This window comes from Microcaecilia unicolor, chromosome 2 (genome assembly GCF_901765095.1).
Source record: "Microcaecilia unicolor chromosome 2, aMicUni1.1, whole genome shotgun sequence".
Classification (NCBI taxonomy): Eukaryota; Metazoa; Chordata; class Amphibia; order Gymnophiona; family Siphonopidae; genus Microcaecilia; species Microcaecilia unicolor.
The window spans coordinates 492,642,975-492,655,874 of NC_044032.1; the positions used below are offsets into that span (position 1 = coordinate 492,642,975).

Below are 12,900 nucleotides of genomic sequence, written 5' to 3' on the forward strand. Positions count from 1 at the left end.
AAGTATTGTTTTTCATCACATTTGGGGGTGGGGGGTGGGAGGGGAGTTAGTGACCACTGGGGGAATAAGGGGAGGTCATCCCTGATTTCCCTCCAGTGGTCATCTGGTTATTTAGGGCACCTTTTTGTGCCTTATTCGTTATAAAAACAGGTCTAGCTCAAAACACCTTAGTTTTAGTCCTGGACGGTTTTGTTTTGTTCCATTACGGCTGAAAAACGTCTAAGTCTTAGGAACACCCAAGTCCCGCCGTGAACACGCCCCTGACATGCCCCCTTGAGATTTGGATGCACTTCTGATGGACTTCATAGAAAAATGTCTAAAAATAGGTTTCAAAAATACTGATTTGGACGTTTTTGTGGGAAAAACATCCAAATGCTGCTTTTTGCCACTTTTTAGACATTTTTCTGTTTTGAAAATGAGCCCATCAGTCTACCAAACACCACTGAAGCTTTTAATAATTCAAAACATTTTTTATAGAAATTAGATGGACAATTTAACTTAATAATCAACCAGTTGTCAAACAGAAGATATACATTTTATCTTAATACTTTTCAGCTATGACAACTTAAAGTTTGAAAGCACAATATTTAAGAAACTGAAACTTTTCCTATTCATTAATTCTTCGAGGACAAGAAGGCCTTCTTATTCTCATATCTGGGTAGTTTTATCCGATGGAGCTCGGTGCAGATGCTGACTAGCAAGTGAAGTAGAAAGTTCTAGCAGTGTCCCACCACACATGTGCTGGTTCCTTCCCGCCAGGTGTGCAAGCGCGGGTCCCCCAGTCTTCATTTTTTCCACGGAGCTGAGAGGATGCATTCACGTGTGCTCTCCTCACGCTGTGCTTTTCACTTTTTCTAAGTGGTTTTCCGTGTGGGTATTTTTCTTATTTTACCTATATTTTTTTTTTCAGTTTTTCAGTTTTTACTCATCCCCTCTATATTTCCTTTAGGGATTTTTCAGCTCTTTTAAAGTTTTCTTTATTTTTGGATGTGGTTTAGACCACAGCCCCGACCTCAATTTGAATGCTGCCCCTTTTTGAGTGTTCAAGATTAAGGAGTTAAATTTGGCCAAGATTATTTTTTCAATGTCACAGAAGAGACCTCTCAGTAGCTTCAAGAGGTGTGCCCAGTGTAGACAGGTGATTAAATTAATTCTTTGCTTCAGTCTTCACCAAGGATGATGTGTGAGAGATACCAGTGCCAGAAATGATATTCAGTGCTGATGAGTCAGAGAAACTGAATCAAATCTCTGTAAACCTGGAAGATGTAATGGGGCAATTTGACAAATTGAAGAGTAGCAAATTGCCTGGACTGGATGGTATACATCCCAGAATACTGATAGAATTGAAAAATGAACTTAAAGAGCTATTGTTATTAATATGTAATTTATCCTTAAAATCAAGCATGGTACCAGAAGATTGGCGGGTGGCCAATGTAATGCCAGTTTTTAAAAAGGATTCCAGAGGTGATCCGGGAAATTATAGACCAGTGAGACAAAGCCAACATAGATTTAGTGAAGGGAAATCTTGCCTCACCAATCTACTACATTTCTTCGAAAGGGTGAACAAACATGGATAAACATGAGCTGGTTGATGTTGTGCATCTGGATTTTCAAAAGGCATTTGACTAAGTACCTCATGAAAGACTCCTGAGGAAATTAGAGAGTCATGGGATAGGAGGTAATGTCCTATTGTGGATTAAAAACGGGTTAAAAGCTAGAAAACAGAGTAGGGTCAAATGTTCAGTATTCTCAATGGCTTTTTAATATACTTATAAATGATCTAGAGGTAGGAATAACTAGTGAAGTAATTAAATTTGCTGATGCCACAAAGTTATTCAAAGTTATTAAGTTGCAAGAGGATTGTGAAAAATTGCAAGAGGACCTTACAAGACTGGGAGATTGGGCATCTAAATGGTAGGTAACATTTAATGTGAGCAAGTGCAAAATGATGCATGTGGGAAAGAGGAACCCAAACTATAGCTGCATGATGTAAGGCTGCACATTAGGAGTCACCAACCAGGAAATTAATCTAGGTGTCATCATTGTTAATTTGAAACCCTCTGCTCAGTGTTCAGCGGCAGCTAAGAAAGCACTTAGAATGTTAGGTATTATTAGGAAAGGAATGGAAAGCAAAAATGATAAGGTTATAGTGCCTTTGTATCGATCCATAATGCGACCACATCTCAATTACTGTGTGCAGTTCTGGTCATCGCATCTCAAAAAAGATACAGTGGAATTAGAAAAGGTACAGAGAAGGGCAACAAAAATGATAAAAGAGATGGGGACAGCTTCCCTATGAGGAAAGGCTAAAGCAGCTAGGGCTCTTCAGCTTGGTGAAGAGATGGCTGAGGGGAGATATGATAGAGGTCTATAAAATAATAAGTGGAATGTTACAGATGGACGTGAATCGCTTGTTTACTCTTTCAAAAATACTAGGACTATGGGGCACACCGTGAAGCTATTAAGTAGTAAATTTAAAACTAATCAGAGAAAATATTTCTTCACTCAACGTGTAATTAAACACTGGAATTCCTTGCCAGCAAATGTGATAAAAGCAGTTAGTTTATCAGGGTTAAAAAAAAGTTTAGATAACTTCCAAAAAGAATAGTCCATAAGCTATTATTAAGCTGGACGGGGAAAATCCAGTGCTTATTTCTAGGATAAGCAGCATAAGATCTATTTTACTGTTTTGGGATCTTGCTATGTACTTGTAACCTGGATTGACCACTGTTGGAAACAGGATACTGGGCTTGATGGACCTTCAATCTGTCCCAGTATGGCAATACTTATGTTCTTATGATTTCTGCCACAGACCTGCACAATTGGTGCATCAGGTGCCTTGGGCCAGATCATGACCCCTCTAATTATGAACTCTGTTTGAAAATGCAGGGGAGATTGGCGGGTGTGACTGGTTCAAAGACAGCAGCTTTTTGGCTCCTTAAAGGCCAGAACATCTACTTTGGCACTGGAGGCACCGACCTCCTTGGCTACACCGACTGGCATTGAGTGGGTCTCCACCTGCCTTGACACCGGGCCCTGAAAGCAAGCCCTGGAACTGACACCGAGGACGCGTTTGAATTCAGCAGCATCCTCATCAGCACTGGGGGATTGAGGCTCTTTGCATTGGGGGAGGCCCAAGGAGCTTAAGCATTGATCTTCCTAGACACACGGTGCCGGAAGCATCGGAACATCAGATCCTCCGATACTTGAGAAGTGTTGGTACTTTGAGGAGCACTCCACCTCTTTAGAAGAGGTGCAGGTGTGCAGTTCATCAAGTGGCCCGGTCCCCGCTACCGGTTCGGCACCAACATCTTCTCAAACTGCCTCTTTGCTGGCTCCCATGTCTTTGCCGATACCCACCTTTGATATTCCACAGCATGTTCTGAGAGGAGCTGGCACAGTTGCTGCAGGGGGCTCCCACTTTGGCATTGAGGGTGCTTGCACCACCATTAGAACAGCCCCAGGCCCTCTCCAAGGCTATATCAGTGCTGGTGCCCAGATCTTCGACACAGGCACCTCAAAGGGTGTCGACAATGTAGAGGCAGGCAGTATAGCCTTCCACATCAGGGGAGGAAGCTTCTCTGGAGTTTAAGGATGGGGCTGCACCTCAAGGCTGTTTGGAGCATGGACATCATTCCACCAGGCTGGGTTCAGTACAGACTCATTCACCTGTTCCATAGTATGGGGAAGAGTCTGATTGGGACCACTCATGGGAATCAGATGAAGATCCACATTAATCCTTGGAGGAGGAGTCATATGGAATCATATCTGATCCCTCTCCTCCTCAAGAGAGATGAAAATCTCCACTTGAGGTGCTCTGTTTCACTAATTTTTTTGAGGGAGATGGCTGCGGCCGTCCCATTTAAGTAGGAGAAGGAAAAGTAGCCCAGAGCAGAGATGTCTGTTCTGGGCTATAAGTCGTCTCCTCAGGAAGTGGTAACTGTACCTTTGCACCCTATTCTTAATAATGCACTGTTGAAGAACTGGGAATCTTCCCTCACAGTGCAGGTTGCACCCAAAAAGGTGGATACACAGTATTGTATCCAGAAGGCTCCTAGATTCAAGAATGCACAATTGCTGCACAACTCCATGGTGGTTGAGTCCACTCTTAAACGGGCCAAGAGTTCTCTGTCTCAAGCCTCTGCACCCCTGGGATGAGAGGCCAGGACTTTGGATTCGTTTTTGAGAAAGATTTTTAAGGCCTTGATGCTCGTTGCCCGCATCCAGTCTTACCAACTGTACATGAGCCTTTGCTTGGAGTTTTTGGTAAACAGTACACTGAGTCTGGCGGACTCTCTCCCTTCTGAGCAGGCTGCAGAACTTCACCAGCTGGCCAAGAAGCAGATGAAGTGGAGGCATTGCCTGATCAGGGGCGCCTATGATGCTTTTGATGTTGTGTCCAGACTCTCTGGCATGGGTGTGGAGACGCACAGACTCTCCTGGCTGCGTGTCTGTGACCTGGAACCAGCGGTTCAAGAGAGATTGGTGGATGAGCTGTGCCAAGGTGACAATTTGTTTGAAGAGAAAGTGAAAGAGGTCACTGACCTCATTAAGAAACATACGGATACTATCCACACTCTCTCTTGTCATCCTTCACCTGCATCTTCTTCAAGGTTCCTGCCTTTCGCTCACTCCACTCAGATGACTCAGGCCCAGTGCCCCAGACATCACCAGCCTCGTCCTCAGAAGTCCCAATCAACTCCCCAGTCAAAGCAGGGGATGGACTTTTGATTGACTCCAGCAGAGCATTGCCGCTCCAAGAGTATCCATCCCAGACGGCCTGCTGGTCGGAGGAAGAATCACTTTTTACCAGCACAGATGGCCCCTTGAAATCTCCAACCAGTGGGTTCTTCAAATAGTTTGTCTTGGGTATGCACTGAATTGGCATCAAAGACATCCAAATTGCCCACTGAGAGCATTTTCGTCAACTCTTAACACAAGCAGGTACTTGTAAAGGAAATCTCCACCTTTCTGCAGGCCCAAGTGGTTGAACCTGTACCACCAGAGGAAAAAGAGAAGGGATTCTATTCCAGATACTTTCTTGTGACCAAAAATATAGGAAAATACTGTTCCATTCTTGACCTAAGGGCTCTGAATAAATTTCTAGTCAAGGAAAAGTTCAGGATGCTTTCCCTGGGCACCCTTCCTCCTCTAATTCAGGGAAACAACTGGCTATGCTCTGTGGACTTGAAGGATGCCTATACCCACATTTTGATACTTCCAAGTCATAGGAAGTATCTCAGATTTCAAGTGGGTACCCACCACTACATCACATTCTTCCATTTGGCCTGGCATCTGCCCCCAGAGTTTTCACCAAGTATCTAGTGGTAGTCGCAGTGTATCTATACAAACTGAGGGTGTATGTGTTTCCATGCCTAGACAATTCTCTGGTCAAGAGCACATCTCAGGAAGGAACCAAGAAGTCAATGTGAATGACTTATTCAGGTGTTGGAGCAACTGGGGTTTGTCATCAACTATGCCAAGTCCCATCTGCACCCAGTCCCCAGTGGTCTCAGGTGAAAGGGAACCCTATGGATGTAATTTGCATACCACCGGAACAGGCCCACACCCTTCTCTGGTGGGCAGTCCAGTTCAGTTTGAGCCATTCCAAATTCTACCGCCTGAAAAGGTGTTGACAACGAATGCATCCAACCTGGGTTGGGGAAACTCACATAGATGGGCTTCATACTCAGGGCCAATGGTCTGCTCAGCATGTCCAGCTCCACATCAGTCTCCTCAAGCTCCAGGCTTTCAGAGTTCGACTCCAGAATCAAATTGTTCTCATTCAAACAGACAACCAAGTTGTGATGTTCTGTGTTAACAAGCATGGGGGTTCAGGATCCTACCCTTTGTTTCAGGAAGCGGTGGCCATATGGCAATGGGCTCTTCTTCATGGTATGGATCTCCATGCCACTTACCTGCCTGGCAAGAACAACTGCCTGGCATACAGACTCAGCAGGATATTGTAACCGCACGAGTGATCTCTCAACATAGGCATAGCCTGGAAGACCTTACAAGAGTGGGGCACCTCCTCATTGGATCTATTTGCTACTCATCTCAACAACAAAATCCCTCAGTTCTGTTCCAGGCTCGGGTCACACACCAAACTAGTGTCAGGTGCCTTTCTCCTGCGTATCCTCCCATACCTCTCATAGAGAAGTCTTTGCTGAAAATCAGGCAAGATCACAGAACCATGATTCTGATCGCTCCTTAGTGGCTGCGGCAGATCTGGTTTCCTCTTCTTCTGGAGTTGTCTCTTGAAGATCTATGGAGATTGGCCTTTTTCCAACTCTCATTATCTTCTGCATCCCAACCTCTAATCTCTTGCCCTCACAGCTTGGATGTTGAGAGCGTAGAACTCGGACCCCTTAGAAGGCTTGAGGTTGTCTCCCATATCTTGCTGGCTTCCACTAAGAGATGTTAGCTCTTTTAAATGGATAAGGTTTGCCATCTGGTGTGAGCCCAAGGCCTTATATCCATTTTCTTGTCCTCCACAAAAACTGCTTGAGTACCTGAACAGAACAGAATCAATTCTGTTCAATATATTTGTGAGTGACATTGCCGAAGGGTTAGAAGGTAAAGTTTGCCTATTTGCGGATGATACTAAGATCTGTAACAGAGTGGACACCCGGGAGGGAGTGGAAAACATGAAAAAGGATCTGAGGAAGCTAGAAGAATGATCTAAGGTTTGGCAATTAAAATTCAATGCGAAGAAATGCAAAGTGATGCACTTAGGGAATAGAAATCCACGGGAGATGTATGTGTTAGGCGGGGAGAGTCTGATAGGTACGGGCAGAGAGAGGGATCTTGGGGTGATAGTATTGGAGGATTTGAAGGCGACGAAACAGTGTGACAAGGCGGTGGCCATAGCTAGAAGGTTGTTAGGCTGTATAGAGAGAGGTGTGACCAGCAGAAGAAAGGGGGTGTTGATGCCCCTGTATAAGTCGTTGGTGAGGCCCCACCTGGAGTATTGTGTTCAGTTTTGGAGGCCGTATCTTGTTAAGGATGTAAAAAGAATTGAAGCGGTGCAAAGAAAAGCTACGAGAATGGTATGGGATTTGCGTTACAAGATGTATGAGGAGAGATTTGCTGAACTAAACATGTATACTCTGGAGGAAAGGAGAAACAGGGGTGATATGATACAGACGTTCAAATATTTGAAAGGTATTAATCCGCAAACAAACCTTTTCCGGAGATGGGAAGATGGTAGAACGAGAGGACATGAAATGAGATTGAAGGGGGGCAGACTCAAGAAAAATGTCAGGAAGTATTTTTTCACGGAGAGAGTAGTGGATGCTTGGAATGCCCTCCCGCGGGAGGTGGTGGAAATGAAAACGGTAACGGAATTCAAACATGCGTGGGATAAGCATAAAGGAATCCTGTGCCGAAGGAATGGATCCTCAGGAGCTTAGTCAAGATCGGGAGGCGGGGCTGGTGGTTGGGAGGCGGGGATAGTGCTGGGCAGACTTATACGGTCTGTGCCAGAGCCGGTGGTGGGAAGCGGGACTGGTGGTTGGGAGGCGGGGATAGTGCTGGACAGACTTGTACGGTCTGTGCCAGAGCCAGTGGTTGGGAAGCAGGGCTGGTGGTTGGGAGGTGATAGTGCTGGGCAGACTTATACGGTCTGTGCCAGAGCCAGTGGTTGGGAGGAGGGGCTGGTGGTTGGGAGGCGGGGATAGTGCTGGGCAGACTTATACGGTCTGTGCCCTGAAGAGCACAGGTACAAATCAAAGTAGGGTATACACAAAAAGCAGCAAATATGAGTTATCTTGTTGGGCAGACTGGATGGACCGTGCAGGTCTTTTTCTGCCGTCATCTACTATGTTACCATGTTACCTCCTGCATCTCTAAGTCTGGTTTAAAAACCAACTCTGTAAAGGTTCATCTCGATGCAATTAGCACATATCATCACTGTGTGAGAGATGAGTCCATCTCTGTACAGCCTTTAATTGTTCGCTTCACGAAGCCCCCTACCAAACCTTTCACTGTCTGGGATCTCAACATAGTCTTCACCCAGCTGATGAAAGCTCCTTTAGCCTTTGGATACCTATCATCTGAGGACAGCAGGCCGATTATTCTTACATCTGGATGTCTTCTGACAGAAAAGTTCTAGCAGCATCCCACTGTGCAAAGCTGGTGCCTTCCCACCCAATGATTCAGCGCGGGTCATCCAGTCAGGTGAAAAAAGTAAAACGCCTTTAAATTAGACTCCTAAGTGAGGTGGGAGGGTATGTGAGCATAATCATCCTGCTTTCCTCGGGAAAGCACCAGCTACAGGCAAGTATTTCTGCTTTCTCCAAGGACAGTCAGGCCATCTTATTTCCACATCTGGGAATACCTAGTTACCAGGCTCAGTGAAAACAAGAAACTTCAATCAACCCGAAAATATATACATATTAGCAGTGTAGGTGCAGAATGGAACAGAATAAAACAGGGCCTAGGAGGGTAGAGTTGGATGCTAGACACCAAATAAATTCTGCAGAACTGCCCGTCTGAACCGACTGTTGCATCAGATATCCTGATCCAGAGTGACAACAGTGAGATGTGAATGTATGGACTGAAGACCACATTGCAGCCTTGCAAATCTCCTCTATGGATGATGATCTCAAGTGGACTATCGACACATCCATGGCACTGACTTGAGCTGAGACATTGTCATCTGAAGTTTTTGACCTGGAAAGTTTTGTTTCTGGTGATGGTCACTTCAGCTCGCAGAGCTAGTGAGCTCCAGGCCCTGGTAGTTCATCCACCATGTATTAAATTTCACCACAACAGAGTAGTCCTCCACACACACACACCCTAAGTTTCTTCCTAAGGTAGTGTCAGAGTTCTATATTAACCAGTCAATTGTTCTGCTAATATTTTTTCCAAAACCACATGCCTATCCTGGCGAAAGTGTACTGCATAGTTTAGACTTCAAGCGAGCCTTAGCCTTCTATCTGAAGTGGACTCAAGCCCATAGACAGTCCACCCAGCTTTTCATTTCTTTTATCCTCAACAGATTGGGGGTGGCCATCAGCAAACGTACTTTCAAATTGGATAGCGGTTTTTATCTCTTTTGTTTATGCCCAGGCTAGGCTGTCTCTTGAGGGACTTGTCACAGCTCACAATGTCAGAGTCCAGCTCTCCCCCCACCCCCCACACACATGGTAAGAGCAATCTTACTGCATGGCTGTGGTAAAAAGGGCCTTAGCGCGTGATAAAAATGTACCCTCCTGCTAACTCAGGGCCCTTTTTAACCTCAGCTTAGTAAAAGGGCCCCTGTGTGCATAAATTCTAATCAGTGCCAATTAGTACCGATAATTGCTTATTACCATCCAGTAATCGGTGCTGATTGACATGTTGATCAATTAAGTTCTGCTCGCAAGTCAACTATGCGTGCTGATTTATATGTGGAACGTTAGTCACCCTTTATAGAATTTGGTAGTATATGTGTGCACTTTTTTCTCTTGTGGAATGTACTTTATCTGGGTTTCCAAGATAGTCATTTCAAACTCAGCACCTCATACTAACACTCACAATTGTTCCCTTTAATTTTGTTCTAACTAAAATCTTGATTTTAATATTAATGAAATAGCCCAGGGATGTGTTTTCATTAGACAAATTGTTGCAGTGTCCAAAGGTATCCATAGATTTCTTTTAAATGTAAAAAGCCTGAGAATTGTGCCTTTGGATCAGATGTCCTCAGATTTAAGACATCACATAAAGCTTGGACAGATTGAGATGTAGTAAAACAAGGCAAGAAGAGATATTTAAGGGAACAATAGAATACAGCAAAAGGCAATAATCTAATAAGGAATATAGTAGTAAATATTTGTTCTTTAGTATTTGTGATTTTAGTTGCAGTGGAACCTGGAGATCAACTTCTTTGTCCAGAGAGAAAAAAGACTAATACATCAAAAGGAGGCAATGAGGATGAATTTGATTCAAATATATCAAGTAAGTGAGCAGAAAAGGAGACATGATGGTGTAACTGCAACCTTATATGGGTTCTTGGTAGCATCCTATTTTTTTTAAGGAATAATAACTTTAAATCACTTTTGTATTCTTTCCAATGAAATGAAAGTTGGAAAGAATTATAGAGTGTGGTCAAGAGTGTCTGAAGACAAAATAACTCTGAAAATTTAACAGAATGGGATGAAACATGGCAGGAAGGAAATATCAGTTAAAAAAAAAAAAAGTAGTTTGAAACTAGGCCAAAAAGAACTTGGGATTCCAAAGGAATAAGCCATCTTCCTCCCCCCAAAATGGCCCAAACTCTTTTCTATGGGAGAATGTCCCACTTCTGTAGCATAGAAACATTAATGTAATGTGATGAAACTTGGCATGTGGGAAAAAATGGTAAAAAGACACTTCCTTAGCATCAGCAGCAGATGAATCCAACCCTGGCTGCCTTTCTGGGTTGGCTGGGCCATATTGGTCTTTATCTGCCATCATTTACTATGTGATTCTCCCACAGCAGTTTCTCTATGCTCCACACTGCCCCCACCCCCTAAAACATGCAACCCTGCAAGTCTTCCCTATCCCCTTGTACATCCCACACAGACACAACATGTGCCCAGCACACACATAACACAGATGAAGTCTACTTTTGATTAGATAATGGGAGGAAGGTGATTTTGATTTCTGTTGATTTGAGTTCTGCATTTAATGTAGTGAATGTGAGGCTTTTAATACTGTGCTGTGTGTGGGGCTAATATGATTACCTGGGCCTCAGTAGAGGAGAGATAATTAGGGAACGTGAATTCTCAGTATAAATTATTAGCCCCACATGTGCACAGTTGGTACTTGGGGGACAGCACTTCAGTGGTTGTATTTCTTCTTGGAAGACCAGTGCTTTAGGGATTGATTTACTAGTGATAGGTCACAAAAGGAGGAGTTGGTGTGGGGAGTACCGCAAGACTCACCCTTATCCACTTTGTTGTTTAATATTTATATATCACCTTTTGGGGATGTGGTAAGGAATTATGGACTTTCGTATTATGCTTATATTGATGACATACAGCTGTTGTTACCAGTGTCGAGGATGTGGTGGAGATGCAAGGTTGGGATGTTGTTTAAGGATAGTGGGATGGTTTAGAATGTTGTTAAATCAGTAGCCTTTTGCTTTGAGGATGCCATTTGGTTGTCTCTGAGGCTTAGGGTACAGGTAGATGGAGAATATTTGCCTGTGGTTGATTATGTGAAGATGTTGGGGGTTTGGTTGGAAAAAGGGAGTGGGGCACAAGCAGGTTATAGCAGTATTGCATCAGTTTTATGAGAAGTTGAATGTGGTTCATAAATTGAGGCCCTATTTGCAGGTGGTAGGAAGTGTGTTGGACTACTGCAGTTTATTAAAACTTTCTGTACCAGCCATAGTGACACGCAGAGCTGAGCGATGTCCAATCCAGTATTAAGAAAAAGAAAGGAAGTACAATTGTTGGGGGGCGTGTCAAGATGGCGACGTGAAGGCGTTTGTTGAACGATGGTTGTGCTTTGCTGGGCTTCTAACTTTTTCTTCTAGCTACGATGCCTCACACTAAAAGGAAAGGAACTTTGAGGTTTGTTCCCCCGCCTACCTCGACTTCCTCACCAGTCCAACAAAGCCTCGATTGCTATCTCGCCAGAGCCTCAATAAGTGAACTGGGGGCGGCAAGACTCTTTGCGCAGCTAACCGAAGGAGCGGAAGCAGCGCTGGGTCAGGAAACATCTTTGTCTCCGCCCTCAGATTCTAATATTCCGCCGTCCAGTGTTAGCAACGATGCTAGGAGACAGTCTCCAAACTACCTTAAGTGTAGAAGGACAGCTGTCTGGCGTGGGCCCTGCATCACGACAGAAGCGCTTGGAAGATGAGGTCCGAGATTTAGTCAGAGCCTCGGGACCAGCCATGGAGATAAGTCTTGAAAAAATCTGGATAAAACTGAATTTGATGGATAATACTCTACAAAAGTCTTCAGATGAGATCTCAGTATTATCTCTTAAGTTTGAGGAAATGGCTAAAACAGTAGAAGTTGTGAAAGAAGATCTAACATCCTATGTTAATGTGATGCAAAAAGATAAAATACAAGACTATAACTCTGTTGTGGCAAAGGACAAAATGGCTATTCAAATTAAAATTGAACAGATTGAGAACCACAATAGGAGATTGAATTTTCGTATACTGAATTTTCCAAAATTACCAGGAATATTACCTCTAGAACTATTCAAAAGATTTTTGTTGGAAAATTTAAAAATTCCTTTAAATGCTATTCCTCCTATAAACAAGATTTATTATCTTCCTAAAAGGCCTGGTAAGAATGACGGAGAACATAGAACTGAAATTGATAATATGGATTTAAATAATATTTCAGCAATTCTGGAACAATCGATTGATAATTCATCGGAAAGAGCTACATTATTGGTCTCCTTTGTATTTGAACAGGATCTCAATAATATCTTGAGATTATACTTTAAACATTCTAAAGACCTGTTCGGGGGTGAAAAAATTTGGATTTACCCAGATGTTACCAGAGTTACCCAAGAGAGGAGAAACATATTCTTAGAAATGAAACAAGTGCTTGATCTTGGAGCTACTTTTTTCCTGGCTTACCCGTGTAAATGCATGATAAGACTTGGAGACTGAAAGTATATATTTTATGAGCCAGAACAATTAAAATTTTTTCTGGATTTGAAAAGACTTAAGTAATATTAGATAATGTAAAAGCAGAGTCTCTATTCACTGCCTTGATTTAAAATGTTTTCTTTTTTCTTGTTTTACTCCTTTATTCTATAATCACCCCCCCCCCCCCCCCACACACACACACACACACACTAAAGTGGTTTAAGAAAGTTAATGATTTAATTGCCTTTTATTTTTTGTAAAATTGTTTGTTAATAATATTCTGTGTTTCTTTACACAAGTGTTTGACTTGTAAAGATATG

At 43.2% G+C, this 12,900-nt stretch overlaps 1 protein-coding gene across 1 annotated transcript in view; it reads left to right on the forward strand.

Annotated features, from left to right (window-relative positions):
• HTT (huntingtin) overlaps positions 1–12,900 on the forward strand; it is a 990,576-nt gene that overhangs the window by 741,646 nt on the left and 236,030 nt on the right. The window contains exon 51 of the mRNA XM_030191138.1: positions 9,841–9,939. Within this exon, the coding sequence (XP_030046998.1) occupies positions 9,841–9,939 (99 nt within the window). The remainder of the gene's footprint in view (positions 1–9,840; positions 9,940–12,900) is intronic.